Source organism: Anastrepha ludens, chromosome 4, assembly GCF_028408465.1.
Source record: "Anastrepha ludens isolate Willacy chromosome 4, idAnaLude1.1, whole genome shotgun sequence".
NCBI classification, from domain to species: domain Eukaryota; kingdom Metazoa; phylum Arthropoda; class Insecta; order Diptera; family Tephritidae; genus Anastrepha; species Anastrepha ludens.
Window position 1 is genome coordinate 87536480 of NC_071500.1, and position 27916 is coordinate 87564395.

General features: G+C 35.5%; 1 protein-coding gene across 2 annotated transcripts in view; it reads left to right on the forward strand.

Moving 5' to 3' along the window:
* Positions 1-27916, forward strand: part of LOC128860086 (uncharacterized) — a 205421-nt gene that overhangs the window by 134441 nt on the left and 43064 nt on the right. For both annotated transcript variants that reach the window (XM_054097338.1, XM_054097337.1), the window contains exon 3: positions 18825-19048. In XM_054097338.1, the coding sequence (XP_053953313.1) occupies positions 18825-19048 (224 nt within the window). The remainder of the gene's footprint in view (positions 1-18824; positions 19049-27916) is intronic.

Here is a 27916-nt window from a genome sequence, read left to right on the forward strand (position 1 = left end):
ATTCTTTTCTTAAAGTATAATATCATTAAAATATTGTGAGGAAATTTGAAGTGAATCCGACAAATACTTTTCGAGCTATTCAACAACTAACAAAGGGCGTTCGGGCGCTCCGGAATCGATAGCAAAACTTTAAATGCGTTTTTCTCAAAACTATGTTTTTTGAACTAGTGATTACTGTAACTTAAAAACCGCTTGGTAGATTTCAATCAAATTTTTACTGCTTTTGAAAAACATAAGAAACTCGTGACTGATAAAAGGCTTTTTTTCAAAAATTTCGATTTTTTTGAAATGCATTGCCGGTTTTTTCTTGAAAATATGAAAAATATTTCCTGAGGCCGCCATATTGTTAATTTTGAAAAAAAAAAAAAACCTTCGATCAAGCGCAAGATTATCTATTAATGGAACTAATTTCTCTTGTCCGATTGATTTTAGATGAATCTCCAAGGACTTGTAATGGTCATCGCAAGGGACTTCAGGAGAAACGGGTTCCACACAAACAGCGGTAACTTTTACAATTATTAGTTCTGTTTTTTTTTTTTAATTTAGGTAAAGTCAAGTGGACATGTTTCCACTTGCATTAATGCTAAATTTTTTATTTTTGTAAAATAAAGCAATTGACTAGCAAAAAAAATTATTGAAAATCATCATTTTTTCGGACCTCTGACTACCCATAACCACTTAAACTTTTATGTATAGTATTACATATATACCCTTTGGTTAGGTACTTCCTCCTATGTTTCGTGTTCGTCTTGATGTTTTCTCTCAAACAGACGGACCTAAGGTTTTAAGGCGTCTCCGAACGGCAGTTGATTCAATGAGGAGAAATACACTCGGAGATCTGCCATTACCTACCGAGACGGAACCACTATTTGAAAAAACTTTTTCTTTCAAGTGTTATTTCGTGCACGGGTATCTTCGAATAGTAATCCTGTTATGATTCTTTAAAGCAAATCCAGACCATCGTTGACGTCATTCATCAATTCCTGGGCGATGCTCATGCGACTTTGTTTTTGGTGAAAATTCAGCAATTTTGGAACGAGCATCGCTCCATACGCTGCTTGCCCAAAATTTCCGAAAATATTGCAAGGCATGAGCCAAACGATATACCGATATCCTCAGCAACTTCTCCAATTATGATTCGACTATTCGTCATAACAATTTTCTTCACTTTCTCAACATTTATATCGGTTGTTGATGTGCTAGGGCGTTCAGAGCAAGCGTCGTCATTCACATCATCTCGACCTTCTGTGAAAAACTAGTACCACTTGTAAACATTTTTTTGACTCAGAATATCTCACCGTATGCCACTGCCAACATTTGATGCAACTTCTTTGATCCATTTTCGATAGCGGAAAATTACCGAGCACGCAGGACACTTGCCCTATTTATGCCGTGAACATATCTTCGAGACGAGTGTTTTTGTTTTTTCTTTGTTCACGCCTCTCAGGAGCATATGACCTCGACAGCACTCAGTCTTGCGTTGGTTTCGTTAATCTACTTTAATTTTTGACAGGTTATTGATTAGCCTGCCGCTACCAGTCCTAAATAGTGGGAATGCGCACCTGTCGTTGCTTAGGAACAACGCCTTCTTTACTGCTTGGAGCGTCATCTGTGTTTCACATTTTTCTCCCAGAAGCATCGCACAGATGGTTGAGGACTTCGCTAAAGTAGTGTGTCTGCGCTATTAGCGCGGTTACCCGCTTCCTCTTGCTGGCGCCCCTGTTGCAATGTGTAACTGTGTGACTTTCTTTGTTTTTTGCTTGTTTTAGCAGCCAAAATGCAAATAATGCGCTGACTGTTGTGCGGGAGTAAGGATGGAAAGATACAGTTTTGGGGTTGAGGAATGAGATTTTTTTCCTTTTTTGTTTTGTTTTTGGTTTTAGAAACAGGGAAAGTAGGTAAATTTGGAAAAGTGCGAAGACCGTGCTCTATATGGGACTCGAACCCACAACCTCTGGTATGGCTAGTGCACTTACGCTAGACTAAAAAACTAATAATCGAAGTCGAATGTACGTAGCCCGCGAAATTTGAAAATTCACTTCAGTTTTTGAACAGACCTCGTATAAAACGGCATTCGAAGATGAAAATCTTGTATTCATTAAGCGAAAGTTGTATTTACCATAAATTCTGAAACACTCATGCAATTCGTATGCCAAAATCTCACTAAATCAACACCGCATTCGAGCTTTCGACCTATTGATTTTAAGTAAAATATAAAGCTGCAGACTAACTTAAATTAACACGCTTTGTTGTAATATTTAAGCAATATTAAAAAAAGAAATATGCCAGAAATTTTTGTTAGAATTTTCTTAAAGAATTAAACTCACTTCAACATGTGAAGGGCCGTTGGAATGTTAAAAATTTTAGTTACCTGCACTTTGGTATTTTTTACTTCAAATTTTCCTTAGCATTTTTTTGTGGTAAATATGGCGGAAGTGTGGCTGAGTGCAACAGCAGTGCCTCTGTAGTGCTGTGTTAACCTTCACAAGCCCAGCTGCTGCGATGAGCAATAGACAATAACAAAAGCAACAATACGTAGAAACAACAAAGTAGCAAAAACAAATTACATTACAATGTTCTCTCTTCTTGCTGGTCCTTACTTGCCAACCACCTAACGCTGCTCACCTGCCATGCAACCGAGCTTTTGAGCGTCTCATAGTTTCCCACATCGGCTACTATAGGCGCCGATGCTGGAACGCACAACCTCAGCAAGGTACCGCACAAAATTTTGCCGAAAAATACTGGAATACCGTCAACAAATTGAATCAACGGTAAATGCGATTAAATGAATTTTGGCATGCTTAGAGAATTTTGTTTTTTGGTTGTGTTTTGGTTGGGAGGCGAAGAGCACTGATTTTTGGAGTACATACTCGTTGTTGCTGCTGTTATTGTTATTGTTGTCATCACAAATTACATGTACGTAATTTTAGACAATTTCCTGCTTAGCAGCCACTTCCTGCTTTTGCCGCACTAATTCAATTTCCAATTTGAGCGTCGCAGTGGCAAAGACAAAACTCGCTTGCATACATACCTATACGAACAAGTTACGTGGATGAACGTATTTTTGTATATCTACCACACCCACACGTTTTCCAAAGCACTCTGCGATTTTCAGATATGTGAAGATAGGGCATATTGAGTGTATTTGAACTTAGTACAGTGCTATTTTACCAGTATCGAACTATCCCACCCCCTCCATATTGGCTCCATACGCTCTAGTGATCAAATAACCCGTGAAAATGAGCTTCAGTAATAGGCCTCGTAAGAAGTCAAAACCATCGCTCTTATCACCGACTCTTTAGAGAATATTCGTTTTTTAAAAAATACTCTCTCAAAATTAAGATCACAGTAACCCTAAAATATTCGAGTATCCAAAGATTGTCGAGCCTCATTAGAATGACAGTAAGTACCAGTAAGTAATACCAGAGAGCTTCTGAATCACAAAGATGAAAAAATGTTCTCCACAAAGTAGCTTTCCTGTTTATCATCTTAACGATTTCGCAGCCGTTTCGTTCGTCCACTGGCTAGCCGGCATTATCTTGAAGTACCAAAAGAAGTCATGCTGACTTTCCCATTTGGTCTCACCGTCGAATACTTTGAGGACTCTAGCAATTAGAATAATAATAAGCCCAGCAAATGCCCTCTTGCCATTCAACCGACACGAAGGATGTAGTCCCCATGGCATACGCATCATCTTTGTTTTATCGGTGGGCGAAAAAAGGCAGGAGTTTACTAAGTTTCGCAAAAAAAAATATTTGTTTTTTATTTTTTATATTTAAGAGTTAGTCAATTATTTATTGAAATTATTTATTGAGAGAGATTAGCTCCAGAATTTCCTCGTAGCACTGAAATGTATTGTTTTCGTGTTCAGCTTCTTTTCCAGGTCGAGCAGATCACAGCATACTACGATTTATTAAACAGTGAGCTTTCCCTAATTATTTATACAAGGATATGGTGGCCGCCGTAGCCGAATGGGTTGATGGGTGACTTTCATTCGGAAGTACGTATGATCGAATATTCGTGCATGAAACACCTATTGATAGAAAAAGTTTTTTCTTATAGCGGTCGCCCTTCGGCAGGCAGGATGGCAAACCATCGAGTATATTTCTGCATTGAAAAAACTTCTCATAAAAATAAATATCTGCTGTTCGAAGTTGGATTAAAGCTGTAGGTCCCTTCAGACACAAACCCAAAACGAGTGTATTCTAAATATATTTTTTAGCCAATTTCACATTGATGGTAATAAATTTTTCAACTTTAAAATTCACTTCAACATTGGTCACAAGCTGGTTTTAAATAAACTAGTTTCGCAACTAGTACTTAAAAAACTAGCTACGAATTGGTTTATTGCAAACTAGTTTCAAACTATATTTTGTACATCTAAATTAAAGTTATTTGAAAGCAGTCTTCGCCATTTTCGGGTTCTACTCATGCGTGTGCATGTTGCCTTTCGCTGCCATTGCCCGAATCAAGACAAATTTATACATAAAAGGTGGTGACATTCGAGCAACAACGAACTAATTAACTATAGAAGGATACTCTATATATATTTTGTAACTGGTTTCACATTGATAGAAATACATTTTTTGACTTTAAAATTCATTTGAAGACTTGTTGCAAGTTGGTTTCAAATAAACTAGTCTTGCAGCTAGTACTCAATAAATTAGTTATGAGTTAGTTTATTACAAACTAGGTTCTTATTACCTTTTTGCATCTAATTCGATAGCAGTATTTGCCGCAAATGGGCTTCTATTCACGCGTGAGGAGGTTGACTTGAGCAGCCGTTGCACGAATCAAGCGGAATCTACATAAGGCTACAGCAATATTTTAAAAATTAGGAATGGCAAGGGACAGAAATAGAAAACTGGAATCCATTATTTTGTTATTTCCGTTTTTAAATTACAAATTCTTACATTTTAACAATAGCTTACTGTTTTTAAAGCATTGTCGAGAATTCTGCGAATTTGCAATAACACCAAACACTTCTACACCACTCTTTATTCGATTTCTGCTATTCCATTGCATATTATGCGAAATCATACTATTCCACCTATATCTCATCATTACAATCCATTTCAGTGCATTCGCGTATACTTCGACAATTTCATTACAACCATTTTGGGGACTGTTACATCACACCAAAGCTTCTGCTTTTTCAATTTTTTCGCGCTTCTTGCATCCTTTCTTGCGCTACTGTGAGTTGTAACTGGCATTCTGCGTGCTACAGCAGCTAGTCGATGCTTTCTCTTCTCTGTTTCATCGAGTTGCATGGAGGTATACATTGTAATATTTAGCTGGGAATGTTTGTGAGTTTGTTTGTTCCAAGTTTTACTTTTCTTGTTTTTTGTTTTTCGCGTAATTGGCAATTTGCTTTGATCTTCTTTTCCACGACAACCTGAGATGCTAACAAAACCCACGCAACTACATCCAGTGTTGGCTCATTGTTGACAGCAAAAGACATAAAAAGCGCCAATCACCAGTCTTGCTGATTTTTGTTATTTGTTGCTCGTGATTTCAATGCGCTTACCTGGTCCACCTGAAACGGGAGTGTTAGGCAACAAATTGATATTAGTTCCTTTGTAAAATCCTTCAATGAAAGGCAGCTTGATTGCGCACAAAATATACACGCCCCAGTGCAATTTCGCATGGACCGTTATAAAACATTTAAATTCAAAGATAGGAAAAATAAGTAGAAATAGAATATAAGTAGAAAATTCTGATGAAAACTAAAAAAATGTGTTAACTTCTTGATTAGCCAAATAATCGTGCAAGCGATTTTTATGGAATTTAGCACACCAAGGCAGCAATTTTTTCTCTATAGAGTGAAAGGAAGTTGATGTTATGGTAGCTGTTTTTCTGGGTTCAAGTTCTAATAGCTGGACACTCATTTACAACAACTACTCAACATTTGATTTCGATGACCCCAAAGAAAAAACGACATCGGTCAACGCAAATTTACTAATATATTTTTTGGGTGCGTTGTTACTTTTCAAGTTTTGCCGGAGCTAGATGATGTTCTGGTCCACGTTTAAGGTTCTTTACCTCTTACGTAATCTGAGGACTGTGTTTTTTTAATTACAACAAAAATTTTTATTTCAAAAAGTTTTGAACAAAAAATTTATTTTTTTAAGTTAAATTACTATTACTCGTATTATTTTCTTTTATTACCAATGTAGAAGAGGCCTGCCTTTTCCTCTGCTACCACCAGCCGGTACAATATTGAATACTTTCAGAGCCGGTGCGTTTTTAACCATTCGGGCGACATGACCCATCCAACGTAGCCGCTGGATCTTTATCCGCTGCGTCTATTTTGTGCTGCTCATATACGCCTTGCTCTATCGCCTACGATACTCGCCGTCACCAACGTGGAAAGGTCTAAAAATCTTCTGTAGAATCTTTCTCTCAAACACTCCAAGTGACGCCTCAACGGATATTATTATCATCCAAACTTCTGCGCTATACGATAAGCAAACCTTAAACACAACTGCAGCAAACATTCGGTTGGGTATACTCCAGAAGAAGAAGAAGAGCGCCAGCAGATGAAAAGGAGATGCAGCTTTTTAAGAATAGATGATCAACTTTGACACATAAACTAGGCGTTATTCATAGAGGCATCAGCTTCTCATATTTCAAAAATCCTCCTCATTCCTTTCCGTGCTCGCTGATTTGAATGATGATGGTCTTCCATTCCCCTCTGTGGTCTAAAATAAAATCTAAAAAGTAAAGAAAATTGTCAGAAAAAATTAGAAAGATACCAGCTGATACTGGTGTCTTGCTCAGTCGCCAATCGACTCGGAGTCTTATTTTTGATGTTTTGGCGATGAGAGGAATTATAGAGGTGCTTATGGCGAAACTGTTGATTTTTTCCAAAAATGCTAAAACAATAATTTTTTCAATGAAATTGTATTAAAGGCATCATTGTCCATAATGATTCATGGGTAAGTGATGGCAGCAAAAATAATCAAAAATTAACGGAATGGCGCTTATCAGATGAACCAAAATATTGTACAAAAAAGAACAAAACAACTTTTTTTCTGTAGTATGGTTACAAGGCATATTCATTAAAGATGATGGCACTAGGCCAACAACAATATTTTGTACGTTTGATTGGCAAAGTATATAGAACACCAAGAATGAACTCGTCTTCTTTCACTTTGGGCTGATAGCCACATGGACACGACGAAAGAAAATAACTAAATCAGCTGATTTACCGATACCACCTTTAATAGATTCGCCTTGAGAAAATAAATAAAAATAAAAAACAATTTTTTTCATCAAAGGTGGCTCTTTTTCTGAAGTTGTCCTTAATTATATTGAAAACCAGAAAAATTGTTTGCTAAGCATTGGAGTCCTTTTAATTCTAGAATAATGATTACTAATGGTATAAAAATATAAAATAATAAAAAATCAAATTCACAAGTGAATATGCTCAGTGATTTTCTTATGTTTGTGTGGAATTCGTCTTGTATGATTCACTCAGAATTTGTTCTGTCGTTCTGACTTTTTAATACTTCAAAAAGCGACATTTTTTCATTTCTTGTTCACTGGGTGAAATGACTTCATTTAATGCTTTTAAGTAATTGATTTAGTCAAACAACTGAAGCCATTCTAAATTGTTCGCAAGCCAATAGCTCGGCTAGGTATGTAAATTTGTGAAATGTTTCATGAAGCATGCAAAATATATCTGTATATCACAGAAGCTCCTTCAACCTTATTACAAATCGTTGCCGTAAGCGAAATTTTCATAAAAGGCTTCAATCACAGCTGCAGATTTTTTACCTTCGTTCTCACACATTACATATGTATGTGTATGACGAAAAATATTTCTTGGCTTAACGCTTCATGCGTAAAATGAACGCTAAGCCTGAGGATATTAAATTTGAAAATGCGTCAACGCTATGCTGATTTGAATTTTCATACAAACATGTAGCCAAAGAAAAGTATATATATACATATAAATATGCACGAAGGCTGCCCGTATGTATGTGTATGTATGTATAAACAAAGCCTTGTACATGCGTTAGTGTCTATAAAGAGATTAAATAACCGCTCTAGGTTAAAAAGCATAATTAAGTGAATAGCAGCAGTATAGCTTTGAACGCCATTTATAACAACAACGCGTTGAGGTATTCATCACTTCAACAAATCAATTCCGCTGTGTGGAGTGAGCTTCACAAGCATAGAAACAAATGTCTTATGCGATAGCTGTTTCTTCAGACACCCACACTAATTACATTACACTTCGCCCAGAAGCCGTCCGACCACCTCTGGCCCCTTGCCAACGATTTTCATGAAAAAGATTAATTTTTGTACACTTGAAAGCAAAGTTTTTTCTTTACTTTAAAAATCGTTTATTTTTCTTCTTAGTACTTACTAGTCTTCACTGTCTGTAAGCTTGGATTTTGAGTTTATAATTAGCATAACCGCAAACTGAAAACTTAGAAAACTGCTGTACCGGCACTGCGCCAATGCCCTCCGGCTACACAATCAACTTCCATCTCCTCGTTTTCTTCAACTTAACAGCAACAGTATTTGAAATTTCACAACTGTTAATTCTCACGCCTCATTAGCGTCAAAATCAAGTAAATTTTTCTGCTTTGTGAGTGCACAAAATTTACGTATAAATCAAACAATAAAAGCTTCGTAAATATAATTAAATTTTTGTAAGATGTTTTGGAGAAGAAACTAAACAGGAACATAAATCAGCGATACGAGACTGATTCAATTCTCCACAGGCACGAAGTTTATCAATTTCTTTGTGGTAACGCATTCCGTCTCCGAGCAGAATAGGAGAGTAAATTTTTCTTATAATGCTTCTGTCAAATCGTAATAGCTGGTTTATGTAATAGGCTTTCAATGTCCAATCATATTGTCCTACAAAAAAAGACGGGCCGTCCAGTTTTATGTCGCTTCATAATAAGAGTGAACTTTCATAAAAACATTTTCGTTAGGGCAAAAATGTGCTCGCAAATTTCTCATAGCCAGTTGGGCGTTGTTTGCCATTAGAAAGCTTTTCCAACCATTTAGATATTCTCTAGACCGCAATGGCCTTTGAAGCTAAGTGCAATCGAATAGTTGCTACGCACGAGCCAACTCAGCTATGGCAGCTACCATTAGCAACTACTTTCATTAACATTTTAAAGTCGCAAAATATGTATTTCATAATTCCAAACCCATAAAATTGCGGAGTTATAGGGAGTTTGTAATGAGATACGCGATTTAATAAATTCCTTTTTAGGTCTAGTAAAATGCAATATCCAATTTATGGTACATTCAATGGTTACTGTTTACTTACATACATACACACACATATTTGCAAGCATAATTCCATTATCAATTTAATTCTACTCCGATTATACTTAGCCACGTAACCGCAGGCGCGTAAAAGATACTTTTATCAAACACGTGCGCATTGCCCTATTTACCACACAAACAATAGAAAATGTATATTAAGTTAAACGCTGGTAGTGATTTCGTGCCACATAGTAACTAAGTCTAACTATGTTTGTGTTGGCTGCATTTTGTTGGAAATACGATGCGGGCAAAACTACAAAACTTTTACATTTCAATTATAGTCGCATACATGCACATGTTTAATTTTAGGCGCTTAAGCGCTCGCTTGATGGAATTTGCTTAAATAATAAGTTGTTAGAAAAAGATACTAAGTAGCAGAGTGTTTTTGAAAAAGCGCTTTATGAACTTTTGAGTAGACATATTTTTGAGTGGAAACAAGTGGGTGAAGCAGGGTTGCCTGCGCTTGAATGCTTGCTCGCGTACTTATGCGTGGCTTGTACTTGTGAGTGACTAAGAATCAGTAACAAAAATTCATTGAAGAACAAAGTAGTTCAAACGTTAAGGAGATAGGTTACAAGAGGCAGGAGGTAGAACAAAAAGCGAAACAAATGTGAAACATGGCCAAGAAGTTATTGGTGAAAGAAGAATATTAAATAAAAAATTAGTAGAAATTGAATGAGAGCGGGAGACTTATGGGGTTAGGAGTAGTAAGAGGCCCGAAAAAATGATGATTTTCAATCATTTTTGTTTTCTAGTCAATTGCTTTATTTTACAAAAATAAAAACATGGCATTACTACATCATGTTTCGACTTGACTTTAGCAAAATTTCATAAAGAAACTCAATAATTGTAAAAGTTACCGCTGTTTGTGTGGAGCCCGTTTCTCCAGAAGTCCCTAGCGATGATCATCAGAAGTCCTTGGAGATCTATCTAAAATCAATCAGACAAGAGAAAGTAATATACTTTTATTACTAGATAACCTTGTGCCTGATCGAAGCTTTTTTTTTTGTTTTCAAAATTAACAATAGAGCGGCCTGAAATATTTTTCAGATTTTCGAGAAAAAAGCCGACAATTAATTTTTTAAATAAATCGAAATTTTTGAAACAAAAATGCTTCAATCAGGTACGAGTTTTTTATGTTTGTCAAAAGCAGCATAAATTTTATTGAAATCTACCAGTTCAAAAAACATGGTTTTGGTTTGTTTTTGCACGAGCGCCCTTTGTGAATTCTTGAATAACTCGAAAAGCATATGTCGGGTTCACTTCAAATTTTCACACAATATTTTTCAGAAAATGCATAAAAATAAATCCAATTTGTTGAAAATTCTGACTACCCCTTACCGGCGTTTGCCTTTGCGTTAGAATTTGTAGCGTAAGACCAACTCTAAATTCGTATGCAGAAACGTATGATACATTTCTGGTCGCAAAATTAATCATCTAATTTTGTTTTTAAATAACTTTTTTAAATAACAAAAAATAAATAATTGGCGCTCACACTTTTGTTAGGTGCTTGGCCGATCTCCTCCTCCTATTTGGGGCGTGCTTCTTAACGTTATTCTACAAATGGAGGGACTTACAGTTTTAAGCCGACTACGAAAGGCAGATATTTGATATTATATTTATGAAAAGCTTTGCCGTGGCAAGAATACACGCGAAAATAAATACAAGTTTATTCTTCAAAAGTGATATTATCACCTTCCAAGTACTCCTCTTCAACAGCAACGCATTTATGCCAGCCTTTGATCCAGCTGTCGAAATATTTCTATAACTCTTTTGAATTTTCGGTATAGCCCTCAGGGCCATCTTTGCAAATCAATTGCATTAGAGCATCACCTGGCGGTTGTTCCGGGAACTTTTTGACCAAGATGGTATGTGCTGGTAAAATTAAAATTGATTGGGTAATCTTTATTATTTTTGTGTAGAACCATTTATGGCATTTATTTTTTAAAGATAATAGAAATATTGGAGGGCTTCGGTCAGTATCTCGTGAATAACTTTAGTAATGTTGGCTTTCAATGTCTCAATAGAAGCTGGTTTATCTACAACGTATTTACACTTTACATAGGTCCACAAAGAAAAGTTGAAGCGATATTGTAAAGAGTACAATCCGACAACTCCTTATATTAAGATGACCAAACAGAAAAACAACAAATAGTTGCTGCTACTCCTTAAATTTGCTATATGATCAAAATCAGGAACCCCACTTCTTTTTTTTAACTCTTTATGTTTTTGCAATATTGCTAGCCATGCTTTGCGAATTGTTTTTGTATTTATATGAGAAAATTCACTTTTCCGAAAATTTGGTATAAAATGTTTACAGATCGATGATCCTGGAATATGGCACTGTATACGGTTTAAATGATCTGATAGTCCGAGTTCAACCATTTTCTTTGCTATATTCGCAATTTGAGGAAAATGAACTAACAGCAAGTGGTCCAATTGAGATACAGTGTACTATCTCCTATATTTTTATATTTTATGATTACCAAAAGCTCATGTAGAAGCACTTGTTTCTGGTTCTATAATTTTAGCTGGGGTAATATTAAAATGAGAAGAATATGGATTATTACGAGTCTTTTTCTTTTTTACAAGTTAAAGGTATAAAATATAATTATATTTCAATTAGTACATATTAGACTAATTCGAGGTGCTTTAATTAGTTACGTTTGTCTAAAGAATTGTTTACAGTTTTTTTCTCTTGAACAACAATTCTCTCATAAGCGGATAAAATTTTCAGTCCCTTACACTTAACTTGCAAAGCATCACTAACTGTCCAGACCGGAATTGACTGAGCATTGTGGGAATATAAATGAGGCATTACATCGTTGGCCATATGGACGCTAGAAAATTGCATATTAACTCAACACTCTTCATACGAATGCTGGGTACCCTCGAAGATGCGTCTTTGATGTTCAATTTTTATCAGCTGGGCAGGCTACATGCGGCCTCGTTAGATTGCGCTTGAATATTGAGATAGTCAGATATCACAGTGGGCTATTTCGAACTTTCTAGAAATTGCTCAAATAGCCCGCCAAGCCTGATCTTGTAAGAAATAAGTTTCAGTGACACGATTATAATAAATTTTACATAACCACCTACCTAAGTATTGTGATAAAAGCAGTATGCAAGGAATTTTATTATGATCAAATTGCAAGGTGGCGCAAAATTAATCACCCTCTCGGAAGATTTATTCTTTTTGCATTCGGCGTTGGTGGTCAATCACATGAACTTTATCATGATCAAACTACAAGGTGACGTAAAATTAGTGACCCTATCGGGATATTTATACTTTTTACAAAAGACGTTGGTCCTCAATCATATATGACACCTCTGAATTAGACAAAAATGGAACGCGTAAAGTTCAAAATAGAGATTTTCATTACTCAAACTACTTTCTTAGTAAAAAAATTATTCAAAAACCGAAATGAATGATTAATTTTGCACCACTTTGTGTGACCAATATTTAGTTTTACAAATTCACTCACTTTTCAAACACTACGCACAACCTTCTGTCCCACAGCTGCCATCAAAGCAAGTTTCCAGCAATCCTTTCAGCTCTTTCGCCACTATGGCGTTAATTGCTCAAATGACATTCATTATGACACTCGTGGGTCACACTAATTTTTCCACATTGCGCTCGCTAGCTCGCTCATACCAAACATAATATGCTGAGTGATACGAGAAAAATACTTATTTTAATTTTAATTTTAATTTTTCAAAATCTTTTTGCAGCACTTCAACCAAAGCAGCAGTACCCGGTACACAAGGGGTACGGAGCAGCGTTTCGACATTTATTTGCGTACTGCTAAACATACATACTCATGTATCTCTGAGTGTGTGCATCTTTCTGTCTGCATTTCATTTAATATGCCATGGTGACATATTTAATACCAACAATTAAAAAATCGGAAGTTAGCAAACTTTTGCCGCCACCAAAGTATTTGCTTTCCAGCAATTTGGTTCATTTTTCCCAGCGGTCCTTTCCCTTGTGTCTCTTAGTCACTGCCTATCTCTGTTTCTTCAATTTGCTTAAAAAACTTTCTTTCCCAACTTTGACACCCCTTGCAAATATCACTTTAAATGTCTGCGTTGACAGAAATCATATTTAAAAAGTTGAACAAGATTTTCTCGTCATTCTTTGCCTGCAGAAAAGCAAGCAAATTTTGCACTTAGCAAAGGTTTCAACCCCACTCACACACTCACTCAATCGCTCAATGGCCATTATGAGAAATTAGCTGCGCTTAGCACCCGCTGTCTTGGCCCGCCACTTCGTATTTTCCACTCACACTTGTACTCACAAATCTACCTCACTGTCGCTCTCTTTTTCCAACTTTTGAATATTTCCAATGCATACTTTTTTCCATTTTTCTCAAACACTCAATCAATTCATCTGCTATTCACTGTGTAGATCCATCTTTGACTTTGCGCTGAATTTGTCTGTTCCTTAAATTTTTTCGTTATTATTTTCATTTCTGATATGCTGAAACTGACAAAAGTTTAATGATGCGCTTAAATTCGGAAAGCAGCGAAAAATTAGCTGGTGTTATTTCAATACGTATTGATTGCTAATAAAAAGTCGGTCTTTTTTTTTGAAGTACGCGAATGATTTGCAAAAATTAGAGAACTGGAGGAGTGTAAAAGGGAATTAGTAAAAGTGACAGCCGTCGGTGTTTGTATGCTGAAGGGGGAAAAAATGCGCGGAAAGTTTCTTACTTTCAAATAAAGTTTGCATTTTTTGTATTATTCTTTGGCGGAGTGTCCAATTGTTGGATTTAGTGTTGACATTGTCGAGAATATGGAGCTTGTGGCAAAAGTCAAATAAGAAAAGTCACTTGTAAAGAGAAAATTAGAAAAGGCCTCCTTATTCTGATACTGTTTGATGCTACAAATAGTCATGAAAACTATTTTCTCTTACTTCCAAATCTTTATTTTTTTTAATTCCGAAAATCTCGTTTATACAATGGCAATAAAGTCAAAAACTGAAAACTAAAGAGGAATTTGGTAGTTTTTTTGGCGGAAGCGGAATAGCTTTTGTTTAATTTCAGTGGTTCTGCTTCTTCTTAAATATATTTCTTCACTATGGGACACAATCGGCGCATAGCTCATTGTGATGTCGCGGTAGCAATTTGTCCTTACCTCTGCTAAAATCTGTGTGAACTTTAGAAGGTCCCTGATTTCCACAGCGCAGAGATCTTTCAACTCATTAAATATATTAGTTGTCTACCTAAAGCAATGAATCTACGTCTGTATAAAGCAGACCAAGGGTGCGAGATCGTCTTTACCTATTCCTCATTTAGACAACTTCGGCAGAAGTCACGTGTTTGCACGCCCGTCCTCTAGGTTTGCCTGCTTATTAGGCAGTGCCCGTTATAGCGGAAATCAGTGTGCTAAGACTGTGGTTATTTTGGCTTAGCAGAGATTCTGTGCGTCTAGCATTGAGAGTCGGCCACAATTGTAGGTCGATTCTGCAGTGGGTTTCATAAAGTCATCTTTTGTTCGCTACTCATACAATTTTCGCAAAAGTAAGTAACTTGAAGGTCTGAGGTATTCCTGTGTCATTACCTGTATATTCATGAATAAATTTGGGGCTAAGTTTCGCTAGTTCATCGATCCTGTAATTCTTCACACTGTCGTAATTGCCAGGAAACCACGTTACCTTTGAATGAAATGACTCAGCCATCTCGTTAAGATATTTGCGGCACTTCCAAGCTATCTTCGAGGTTATTGACTGCTTTGTGAAAGATTTTATCGCCGCCTGGCTACAATTGAAAATATAGATATCAATTCCAGGTACCGCATCACACTGTATCGGGGTCACGGCTTTTATTATTGTTCTCAGCTCAGTCTGAAAGACACTACAGTAGTCGGGTAGCCGAAAACGGAAACAGATCCCCATATTTTCGGAATATGCACCTCCACGCACCCTACTTTCGAGCTTTAAGCCATCTTTGTATGCATAGATGGACTCGCCCTGTCATATATCGTCCCGTACCCACTCGTCTCTTGAGGATAGGTGGATCGTGAACTTCGTAATAGCAATTGTAAGCGGAAGTGCATAGTCCATCAGTCTGAGAAGCTTCGAAATTATTATTATTTATTGTTGGTGGGGATGCTGGCCTACCTTCCAGAGAAAATGACCCTCCCCGTGAAGCAACAATACTTATGCATACTTTCAAACTCTGACATTCAACGAAATACCTGTAAAAGGGAAACACAAAACTTCCAATAGCACTAACTTGTAGATCTGCACAGCAAATATGGCTTTGTCGTTCACTTGGAGCTTTCTTTCCTACGTCATGCGACTGATGTAAACACCGGTCAATACCGCCTCATATGGGGCCGCATGCTAGAAAAAATGTGGGCGTATTAACGCATACCAGCTTTGGCTAGTATGTAATACAATTTTTTAATATATCAGCTCATTAAATTACTAGAATCTAATCATGCCTTTTATCATAAAATAGCCTGAAACTAATGAAACATTGGAGTTACCGCACAAAATATAATATTTATTATCAGTTGCCCCAGTTTAATACATACCTGCCACCTTTGCATAGTTATTTATGGATATTTTCTAAATTCTCCTCTTTGAAATTTTCTGCGAAATTTCCGCTCTTATCATCATCAAAATTAGCCATTTTCCTTTTGCGTTAAATAACGACTAGAATATGCAATGCAAGTCATAATTTCCTCCATCACATTTTCCTCTATGCCATTTTGTACAACCCACACAGCTTTGCGCGTATCTTCCGTCCCATCTCCCTCTCTATGGTAGCAGTGAAATCATTTGCGACATTCTCTACGATTTCATTTATTGCATATGAAATTTCGGAACAAGAGCTGAATTTTGAACGTTGAAATTAACAAGCGCCATTTTCAGATCGCTACTTTGTCCGTTTATTCACTTTTCTGCAATGTTCAGCTGACTTACCTGTCTACTGCACTTCCGCCTACGCAAACATCCAATGGTGCAGTTTCTTGACAAGCATAGACAAACATACGAAATAAAATAAGACTAAAAAATTAAATAGAACTAAAGCTATTTAAAAAACATTAAGAAACAAATTAAAATTGAATCAAATTACATAAACATAAATACATTAAAAATAAATTAAAATTAAATGAAACGAAAGAAATTATGTTTAATAAAAAATGTGATAAAAAACATAAAACACCGAAAATAAAACCAATTTAAATAAAGTGAGATATAACCAAATTTTACGAAAAAACAAAACGAAACAAAAAAATAAAATGAAATAAAAAATGTAAATACAACTACAAAGAAATGTCAAATAAAATAAGGAAACTTAAATAAATAAAAAATTTAAGTTAGTTAAAAAAATTAAAAGGACCTAAAAAATTAAACAATCTAAAATGAAATAAAATTTATTCAAAGAAAATGAATAAAGTAAAATAAAACGAAACAAAACAAAATTAAGGTAAATACAAAATGATATAAAACTACAAAAAAATAAAATAAAGTAATAATTAATAAATAAACAAAATATATAATTAAATACATCAAAATCAAATATTCAAGTTAAATATAAACATTAAAGATAAGAACAAAATAAATTGAAATAAAGTAAGATTTATTCTATTTATATTAAATTAATTAATTTATTCTTATTATAAATTAAGATATACTAAGCAAAATAAAAAACTCCAAAAACTATTGTATTTAATTAAAAAATATGAAAGATGCTAAAGTGAACCATTTAAGTCCCTTAAAAAAATTTAGTAGGACGACAGAAATAAATTAAAATCAAATTAAACTAAATTTCACGAAATTAAAGCATTCAGATAAATAAAAAAAAGCAAAAAACAAATAAAAATTATTTAAAATAAATTAAAGTAGTAAAAATAAAGCAGTAATAAACGTAAATAGTTAAACAAAAAAATAAATCGAGCTTAACAAATGAAAAAATAAAATAGTATAAGATAAAAAGAAAATTTAATTAATTTAAGTCAAATGAAAGATTAAGGAAAATTTTTCGGTAAAATCAAAAAATAAAATAAAACTGAAAAACCAAATAATTGTAGCTATTTAAAATAAATTAAAGATGGCGAAGTTTAAGTTAAATAAAACAAACTAAGGGAACTGATTAAAATAAAAATTAGAAAAAAAAATAAAAAAGATTTAATTAAATTAAAATTGAACTAAGCAAAATCAAATTGAATAAAATGATGTAAGAAAAACTATTTCAGTCAAAACACGGAATAAAATGAAAAAAAAAACAAATAATAAAGTTTTAAAATAAACTAAAAGTCTCAAAATGTAAAAAAAAACCTAAATTCAATTAAATTATATTAAAAAAAAAATTAAATAGAGCAAAAAAATTACATTAAATTAAATTCATTTAAATTAAACGAAAGAAAAAAAATTTAGTTAAATCAAAAATAAAAGAAAAATTAAGATAAGTAATAAAAATTACTTTAAATTAAAAAAACCCTGCAGTTGCATACCAAAGCTTTCTTTTCTAGAAATAATCTACTCAGCAGCACTTTGCTTGACAAATTCAAAAGATATGCAGTTTCTGTTCTGTTCCTTCAAAAGTTCTGTACAGATTTGCTTCCATAATCACTAAGGTCAAAGCTTGAAAATCGACTAGCTACGTCTACTCTACCATATTTCTTCAAGCCATATGCATATATAAGTACATATGAGCAATTGCATTATCCATTCACTCTTCCATACTTGGAGTTCTTGAATTAAAGTTGTTTTCAGGAGCCGATATCATTTCGCAATGATCTCTCGGAAAGAAGCTAAGCATTTTTAACATGGAGAAGGACCTTCACTGGGGTATCTTATTTTGAGATATAAAGTAATAAGTCGAGCATCTAGGCTCACTAGGCTCTTCGTCGACTGAAACTTTTTAGTGAGGCCATAGGTCTTAAACATCAACTAACGCACCAAACTTTTATAATAAATCTTGAAAAATGCTTTCAGTATGGAAAAGAGCTGTCCATATCCTTCAACAACTGAATTTGATTTCTTAGCTGCAGGGAAACACTTTTTTTTGGAAAAGTTGTTGTAAGTGAGACTGCTCCTTTATAACTATGTATGTGTGTGTATGTAAGTACTTGAGCGCATAAAGAGTCCTCGTTTTTTATAGGTTCGCGTTCGCGTGTTAGTTTTTCGCTAACGCAGCGCAAATGAATTTTTTATTTGCCATTAAAATTCTAATGCACTCGACCGCAAAGCACAGAAACCATGAAATCAACTGCACTGCGAAATGCAGGAACCACTCTTTGGCCATTTGCAAGTATTAAGCAGTGATTTTCGACTATTAGTTTCGGTGTGTGTGTGTGTGTTAAAGCTTACTTCCATTTTTCACTGCAGTTTACTACCAACACACACACATACTCTCACGAAAGCCACTTACTTCGGTTTAGTTTTAGCATCTTCGCTAACCATTTACTCGCTCTTTACTTCTACATACAAAAATACACACATACATACTTGCGAATAACAACTTTAAATCTCACCTCATTCTCTTCTTATTATTCGTATGCTTTTTATTTTACAGATTACATGCAAGCTCTGTGCAAGAATCACTTCCTACAGCAACTTTATCGTAAAATCGACGGCGCTGTTCTTTGGTCGCAGAATGAACGCAATCTGGACTGCATCATCACATTCCAAACGCATTCGATATTACAACGTTTCATGTTACGCTTCGATATGTTGCAATTGGACTGCAATGATCATCTGTACGTGTATGATGGGGCACATGCTGTGGCCACACCGAAGGTAAGTTGGAAGAAAACTATGCATAAACATATAAATACGAGTCGGTGTTTTGTGTTACTTGTAAGGGCTTATTCATATGCTGATGTCTGTACAAGAGCTCGTATTTGTAGATATTTAAAGTGCAGATAACCATTAACTGAGGCAAAGGAAAAGGTGGAGAAATATATTTATCTTGAGTAGAATATCCCACTCAACTCCTATATGCCACTACTTAAATGGAGCAAAATACTTTCTAATGGCAGTTAAATTATAGGGAGGTAGCTAGAAGTGGCAGTCGGCCCTTAAACCAACTTACTTAGATGTCTGATAGACTCTTCCTCCTTCTCATTCTTGCATCTTCTGTAATAGACGATCTTTGAGCATGTCGACCTAGCAGGCAGTGGACTGTGATCACAGCAACTAAACTAGAGACGTTTTTCTTTGACTGATTTAACAGCGTCTTTGAGCACCTGACGTCCCATTTTGGTTATTTGCCAGCAATACTGGAATTACTGACAATCCCCCAAAGAGATTTTATCGACGGCTATACATAGATGAGTTTTCTAATAATTTATGACATTCACTAGGTTTTGCCTTAGAAGACGTCTGGTAAAATTTTCCACTATCAGAATAAATATAGATTTCCCTAAAGGTATTTTTGCCTAATCAAACCGCTACGTCATTAATGGCTAGAATTTTGGCATTTAGTACTCTACAGTGATTAGGAAGACGAGCCAAAACGCTTACTTTTGGCTTTTTACAGTAAACATCAGAACCAACTTTATTGATAAGCTTTGAGCAGACAGTAAAGAACCGTAAGCAGTTTTTTCGACCAGGTAGCGAATTGTAGTACTAATTATCCTATTAAAACCTGGTTTATTGAAACAATTGTCAACGGGATTAGTTGTACCCAGACCAAGTGTTATCACTGAGTGCCCAACACCTAAATTGTGCTATTGATTAGTTGTGACAAGCCGAGCAACAGTGTTACCAACCAAGTCTAGGGGAGATATGAAAAAAAGAGTATTCAGAGCATCTGAGGGTATAGTTCTAAGAGCACCGATGATGCATATAAGCGCCATACGTTGATAACCAGGATATACATAATTTACGTTACAGTGAAACAGAGATTAGTAGCAAAGATTTATCGGGCTAAGTATAACTTCACCGTCTGACGATTCAACAAGTACGAGATGGCAATGCCGCTTAAAAGTGCACTTCAAAGCGAATGCGGTAACCAAATCATAGAATTGGCATGATAATTACTAACAAAGACTAATTAATTATTTGATATTTAGCAAAGATTGAGAGAAGGTGGAATGTCATGTTATACTTCTGATTACACTCTTAAAAAATAATAATCCATATTAAATAATTATCATAATAAGATATCGCTTACCACTGTTTGTTAATATGTAGATGCCGCCAGTAGTGTGTGCTAGTCGATTCTAACATAACCTAAACGTCATAAGACAAGCTCAATGGTAAACAAACGTCTTCAACATATTAGTGATTTTGTTTTGGTATCATATACTTTTGGTTTTGTAAAAATGTCTGATTTTGTGCCGAATAATCATTATTTGCGGGAAGTGTTGATTTTCCTCTTTCATTCGAAAAAAACGGTGACTGACGCGCATCGAGAGCTAAACAAAATGTAAGGAGATGCAGCTTTGAATGAAACAACGGGCCGAGTTTGGTTCCGTCACATCAAAGACGCTGATTTTAATGTTGACGACCGTCCGCGTGAAAGACGGTCAAAAACCTTCGAAAACGCTGAATTGGAGCCATTGCTCAATGAGGATCCGTGTCAAAAGCACAAAGAGCTTGTTTCAGTATTAGGAGTTACCCGCCAATCCATTTCCAAGCGATTGTATGCTTTGGGAATGATTCAGAAACAAGGGACTTTGGTTCCTTAAGAGTTAAAATCAAGGGATGTTGAACGTTGTTTTTTCGCCTGTGAACAACTGCTTCAGCGGAAAAAAGGAAGGGTTTTCTTCATCCCATCGTGACGGGTGATGAAAAATGTATTCATTACAGCAATCTAAAGAAAAGAAAGTCATGGGGACCGCCCGGTCATGTTTCTACGTCGTCGCCTCGGTCAAATATTCACACTGCGAAGGTTATGCTATGTATTTGGTGGGACCAAGTTGGTGTTATTTATTATGAACTGTTAAAACCAACCGAAACAACCACTCAGGATCGGTGTTGACTTCAATTGATGCGATTGGGCTAGGCACTGCGCGAGAAGCGGCCGATCGATAGCGCACGGTCTAGCTGACCAGCATATGAAGACATCAAAAATAGCTTGATCCGTGTCTGATGTACAATAAGATGAACAGTTTCACCGCGACGGTGTACGAGACCTACTATAAAGATGGGAGAAAGTAGTAGCCAGCGATGGGAAATACTTTCAATGATTCACTTGTAACCATTTTTTCAGAATAAAGTTGTATTTTCATAAAAAAAAACAGCGGGAACTTAGTTGCGCACCTAATATATAAATATTATCTACCGAAAACACTTTCAAGGCTAATTTCTGAATTTAAAGGTTGCAAGGCCTACCTTCTAAATTTAGATGTGCTGAACTTTATCCCTCCTTAGTATGAAATGGCATACAAAATCATAAGAACCTATCTGAAGATATCTAAAGTACATAATATGATCTGCATTTTTATGTGGAATACTAAGGCGATAATATATTTGGAGGAAATAAAATTACGTTTGCATCAATGGTACTTCAACTGCAAATATTTGTTCGAATATCTGTACCTCAATACAACTCATTTCATTTTCTGCAAATATATTATTTCTTAGTTATCCAGCCCACACTTCGATTTAAATCGGAATAAATCAGTTCATACTACGAAATTAAATACATTTTTTATAAATATTCTTACGCCGCCTAGCGCTATTTCTTGCAAAATATTGATTTTCAATTTTATTCCTTCCGAATATGAGCCAAACCTGACCACAAATACGAACTTTTAAATATCTCGGAAACACGTCATCTATTCCTTGCATCTATAAGATCCATTTTAATGAAAAAAGATTAGAAATTGATTATTTCATTACTCCGTTAAGAATTTTATATCTCAGAAGAAAATTGCACAACTTCATTCAAAAGAGGTGTTGCTACGAGTTGCCGAGTTTTGAAGTTCAAATATGTGGGAACAAGCCTACCATCACAAATTATACACGAGTGAAATACTCCACTACCTTTCTTGGTTGCTCTCCTCACCGTATAGTATTTTAGCTAACATCACTTGCGAAAATATTTAAAAATGCTGCCCGCTTATGACTGTAAAGTCTTCGATTGCGAACTCACTGCGTAAATGGACAAAGACGGCTACAACAGTCGCACAATTGAGATCTGAAAAAGTTTCTATGTACCTTAGCAGGATCTCCTTTTAGGGGGGCAGATGCCTGTAAACGGCCACATTTTCCCTGATTTTCATTCAAATTATTTAAAATGAAGAAGTCAATATATTTTTTTCTAAACTGGCATACAGTTTAATTATACATTAGAATAATATACATTTTATTTAATCATTTAAAATGGCGAATGTACACCCAATTCTTCCAGGAAGGTCACAGCGAGACATCTCAATCCGCGGGCATTGTAGCATCGACTTCAGTGACTTGAATACAAAACACCAAAAATTGATTTGTTTATTAATGCCATAATTTCAATATAAATTTAAAAAAAAGGAAAAAAATCACGGAATAAAATGCTTCAGAAACAAAATGAATTTTAGGGCGAATTTTTCTTCTATTTTTGCTTCGAAAAATTTTCGAAAACTTGTAAATTCATATAGAAAGTAATAGCACAAAAAAGATGTGTGCAAAATTTCGGGGAGATCGGTCAATAACTCTTCGAGTTAACGTGTACGCCAATTCGAAAAATATACTTTTGAGAAAAACGCGTCTAATGTTTGAATAAAACGTAACTATACCTCTCCCAGCGCTCGAACGCAAAGAATAGAGTCGTCACGGTTAACGATCTATAATATAAGAAATACTTAAATTTACGTTCTAAATTTTTTTTATTCTTAAAGGATTATATTAACATTTATTGAAAAAAAATTTTTTTTTTTCGAAATTTTACCGGTATCTGTCCCCTTAACTTTTTTAAATCTCAAACCTCTAGAAAGTAGAAGATCTGTTCTCTACTTAACTTTTGTATATGGCAATATTTTTTTTTTGTTTTTTTTTTTATATGCTTGTTCACTTGCGCAGTCCGCGTAACATCGACCTTCTCCAAGTGATCTTTGGGTGACCTTTGCTCCCTTGCGGGTTCCGGACCAGTGCCATTCTCGAGGCATTGCATTAAAAAGGGAGATTTTGCCTGTGCTGCCCTTCTGGGCAAAATAAACATTAATGTTCCAAGATGAAACTTCGAATTTCATCGAAATTTTTCAGATTTTCAAAAAAAACATACAATTAAATGTTGAAAAAAAATCAAAATTTCTCAAAAAAAGAACTCCTTCGATCAGGTACGAGTTTTGAATGTTTTTCAAAAGCAGTATACATTTTATTGAAATCTACCAAGCGGCTTTTAAATTACAGTGATCATGAATTCAAAAAACATAGTTTTGAGAAAAACGCAGTTAAAGTTACTTGCAGCTGCTGCTAGCAACTTGCTCTCGAACGCTCCGGAGCGCCCGAGCGCTCTTTATTAGTTGTTGAATCACCCGAAAAGTATTTGTCGCTTTCGCTTCACATTTTCACACAAAATTTCCATTTTTTTCAAAATTCTGACTACCGCTGAATAAATAAAATAAACAATTGTATCGGCAGTGGTTTTGATACTATGAAGCAACAAAAATAGAAAAAACCTAATTTTTGTTTGGTTTGTTTTAGTATTTTGCTATTTGTCTTGGAAAACATTTTATTTTTCAGTAAAATTTTACAAAATATTTTGTTCCAAATTACTTTTTTTTTGATAAAAAATCGAGAAAATTTCCGTTAGTCTATCTTAAATGGCCACCGCAAAATATTTTTTAACGACTGTTAGAAAACTAAACTAGCTCTAAAGTGATTATGATATTTATTTGCGTACCTACCACCACAAGCATCCATTAAAAAGAGTCCAAATAGAAAAACTCGTTGATTTTTTACTAAGAGCAACCAAAAAAAAAAGCATAGCTCTACCGGATAAAACTTGAAATATGCCAAAACAACTAACGAAATCCATCAGTTTGCAAAATATACTGCCACAAAAATTGTCCGCGCCACAAATTTGCTAGTCGACCGCATTTATTTACACAAGACTAAATAAAATGTCACTCATACGCCATGCGATGCGATGCCATGTCGTACGTACGCACACATACTCGTGCACATGTTGGCAGATATGCTCCAAGGCAGGCGCGTACTTCGGTTTTGTGCGAGCCTGCATTGCCAGCAGGCTGTAGGTGATGAATAGGAGTGCAAGTATCGCGTAACAACAAAAGCAGCAGTAATGCCAACAACAACCACACCAACAACAGTGAGTTTTGCCATTACCGAATTTCCGCATACTTGCCTTACCACCAACATTTCGACACTCATTACAATCGTATTTGCCACTACCAGCACATTAGGGCCACCACCAGCAGTAGCAGAACAAAAACCACCACAACAGCAGTAACAACCACATCACGACGTCGGCACTTTGTATGCGAACTATGTACATATATAATAGCGAATGCTTTATGCTTTGTGGCACGCGGCGCCGCAAGCAGCACTAAACAATCGTTTTTTTTTTTTTGTTACACTTTTGTTTCTACTTGGCGCTTGCTTCTTCTCACCCTCGCCTATGTTTGCAATTTTCGCTCATAAAAGTCGCGCGCGCTAAGTAATTAATTTAATTAAATTATCCACTCAAAAATTCTAATGTCCTAATCAAACTAAAACTTTCTGCGTGCGCGCAATTCCCCGCATGTCGCACGCTCTTTGTTTACTTACAACCAACCAGCAACCTCGATTTTTATGCTCACTCTGGTCGCTTACCGGCTGTCACCTTTCACACTTTAGCCAAATTAAGCACGCAAATATGCTGATTGTAATCACTTCCATATTCGGTTTTTGTGCATGTTCTGGTAAAGTGCATGCGTGTGAGTATTTGTAGTTGGATATGTGCATTAATATATACTTATACATGCAGCGCATTGGCACTAACACAGTGCCAGCAAGTGCCGATTATTTGAAAACAACTATGAAGTTTACATTTCCTTGACGAAGAGACTTGGATTTTGACACAGTGATTACACGTGTTTGAATTCACAATTGAAGCACTAGAAGCAATATTTATTATTAATAATTATTTATTACTTACTTATAAAATTGGTTTCGTTTGGTTCGGTTTTCACTGTCAAACATCTTCAGTTTGGTCTATAATTTAACCATGAATCGTCTTACAAATGAACAACGCTTGCAAATCATTGAATTTTATTATAAAAATGCGTGCTCTGTTAAGAAAGTTTATCGCGCGCTTCTTCCATTTTATGGTCACTTTAATCGACCCACTGAAGGGGCTTTTCGAGCAATTGTGACTAAATTTAGAACCAAATTTACATTATTGGTCATCAAACCACCAACACGCTAACGTAGAGTGCGAACTGAAGAAAATATCGCAACTGTACCGGCCAGTGTTAATAATGACCATCAATTATCGATTCGTCGCCGTTCGCAGCAATTGGGCCTCTGTTACTCAACAACGTGGAAAATTTTGTGAAAGAATTTAGATGTGAAGCCTTTCAAAATACACCTGGTGCAAGAATTCAAGCCGAACGACCTACCGCAACGCAGAATTTTCGGTGAATGGGCTCTTGGAAAGTTGGCCGAAGATCCACTTTTTCATCGAAAAATTGTGTTCAGCGACGAAGCTCATTTTTGGATCAATGGGTACGAAATAAGAAGAATTGTCGATTTTGGAGTGAAGATCAGCCAGAAGAATTGCTAGAGCTGCCAATGTATCCAGAAAAGGTCACAGTTTGGTGCGGTTTATGGGCTGGAGGTATCATTGGATCGTACTTCTTCAAAGATGCTGCCAATCCTAACGTAACTGTGAATGGTGAGCGCTACCGTGAAATTATATCCAACTTTTTTTTACCCAAAATGCAAGAGCTTGACTTGCGTGACATGTGGTTTCAGCAAGACGGTGCCATATGCCACACAGCACGCGTAAAAATGGACTTATTGAGAGACGATTCGGTGAACATTTTATTTCACGTTCGGGACCTGGCCACCCAGATCGTGCGATATAACGCCTTTAGATTATTTTTTGTGGGGTTATCTTAAAGCTCATGTCTATTCAGACAAGCCTGCTTCAGTTAACGTATTGAAATACAACATTAAAGCATTTATATGTGAGATACCGGCCGAACATTGGAAAGAGTATGCCAAAATTGGACTAAGCGGATAGACCATTTGAAGCGCAGTCGCGGTCAACATTTGCATGAAATAATCTTCAAGCATTAAATTATATGGACTGTACTATCGATTTAAATAAAAATTTCATGTATTTTTCTGAATTTTACTTGTGTTTTTTTGAAAAACTTTCCTTTAGCTCTTAAAAAATCACCCTTTATTACAAAATTAATCGTCAATTTTTTTGTTTTTTTTTTGTTCTGTTTTTGTGTTTTGGATAACCTTTTTATTAAATACAAAATAATTTTCAGCGATGGACATTTTTTCATATTCACCTCTGTTTTCGACCTATTTTTAAATAACTTCTTTACCAAACAAAAAAATTATATATATATATATAATTGGCACGTACACCCTTTTTGGGTGTTTGGCCCAGCTCCTCCTCCTATTTGTGGTGTGCGTCTTGACATTGTTCCACAAATGGAGGGACCTACAGTTTAAAGCCAACTCCGAACGGCAGATATTTTTATGAGGAGCTTTTTCATGGCAGAAATACACTCGGAGGTTTGCCATTGCCTGCCGAGGGGCGACCGCTATTAGAAAAATGTTTTTATTAATTTTGCTTTCACCGAGATTCGAACCAACGACCTCTCTGTGAATTCCGAATGGTAATCACGCACCAACCCATTTGGCTACGGCGGCCGGCACCCCCATAGGGTGATTAATTTTGCGCCACCGTATGCCCATTCTATGATATGCCATTATTATGTTTATCAAACGAAAGAGAATTTATCTAGCTATTAAAAAATGTTTGCTACTTTGCGATATGGTACATATAGTACATACATTAATGCCCTTGAAAAATGCATCCTTAAATATCCTTCAAAATTCTTGATAAATTATTTTCAAAAATTAAATAAAATAAATGTTAAATGTTACGCATGCATTAACACACCGTAACTTTATTTTTCTAGTTTTTTATAAAAACGTAAAAAAATAACTGAACTATTTAAATTTTTAAGTCCTTAAAAAAATTAAATCAAAAAATAAAAATATATGCGGCATTGCTATATAAGAAAGAATAGAATATATGCGCGTACGAAATTTTGCCTGGATAATAAAAAAGGGTGAATTTTGTATCACCTTTTATGATATTTGTTTGAGGTAAAATAGATCCATTATTTTTGCGTAAAATTTTTTGCCCGAATGGTTTAAAACTGTTTTATGGTCGATCATTAGCTCCTGAGCGATGCTAAAAATATTTTCTGCATCTTCAATAACGTAATTTGTACAGCAGTTGCAGTATGGGCCGTATTCATGTCCAAATTTATGTAAATAAAATTTGAAGCATTCATGTCCTGTTACTATTTGCGTAAGGTGGAAATCCATTCCCCATGTCGTCTGTCTAACCAACTTCGTACAGCCGGAATCAAGTCAATCGGTCCAACCTCCCTTCAGTGAATTACTCCACCGATTCTGCCAGTTCTTCACTGCTTGAGGACTTGCCTTACTTCAGCCATTTCCCACGCCAAAATATCT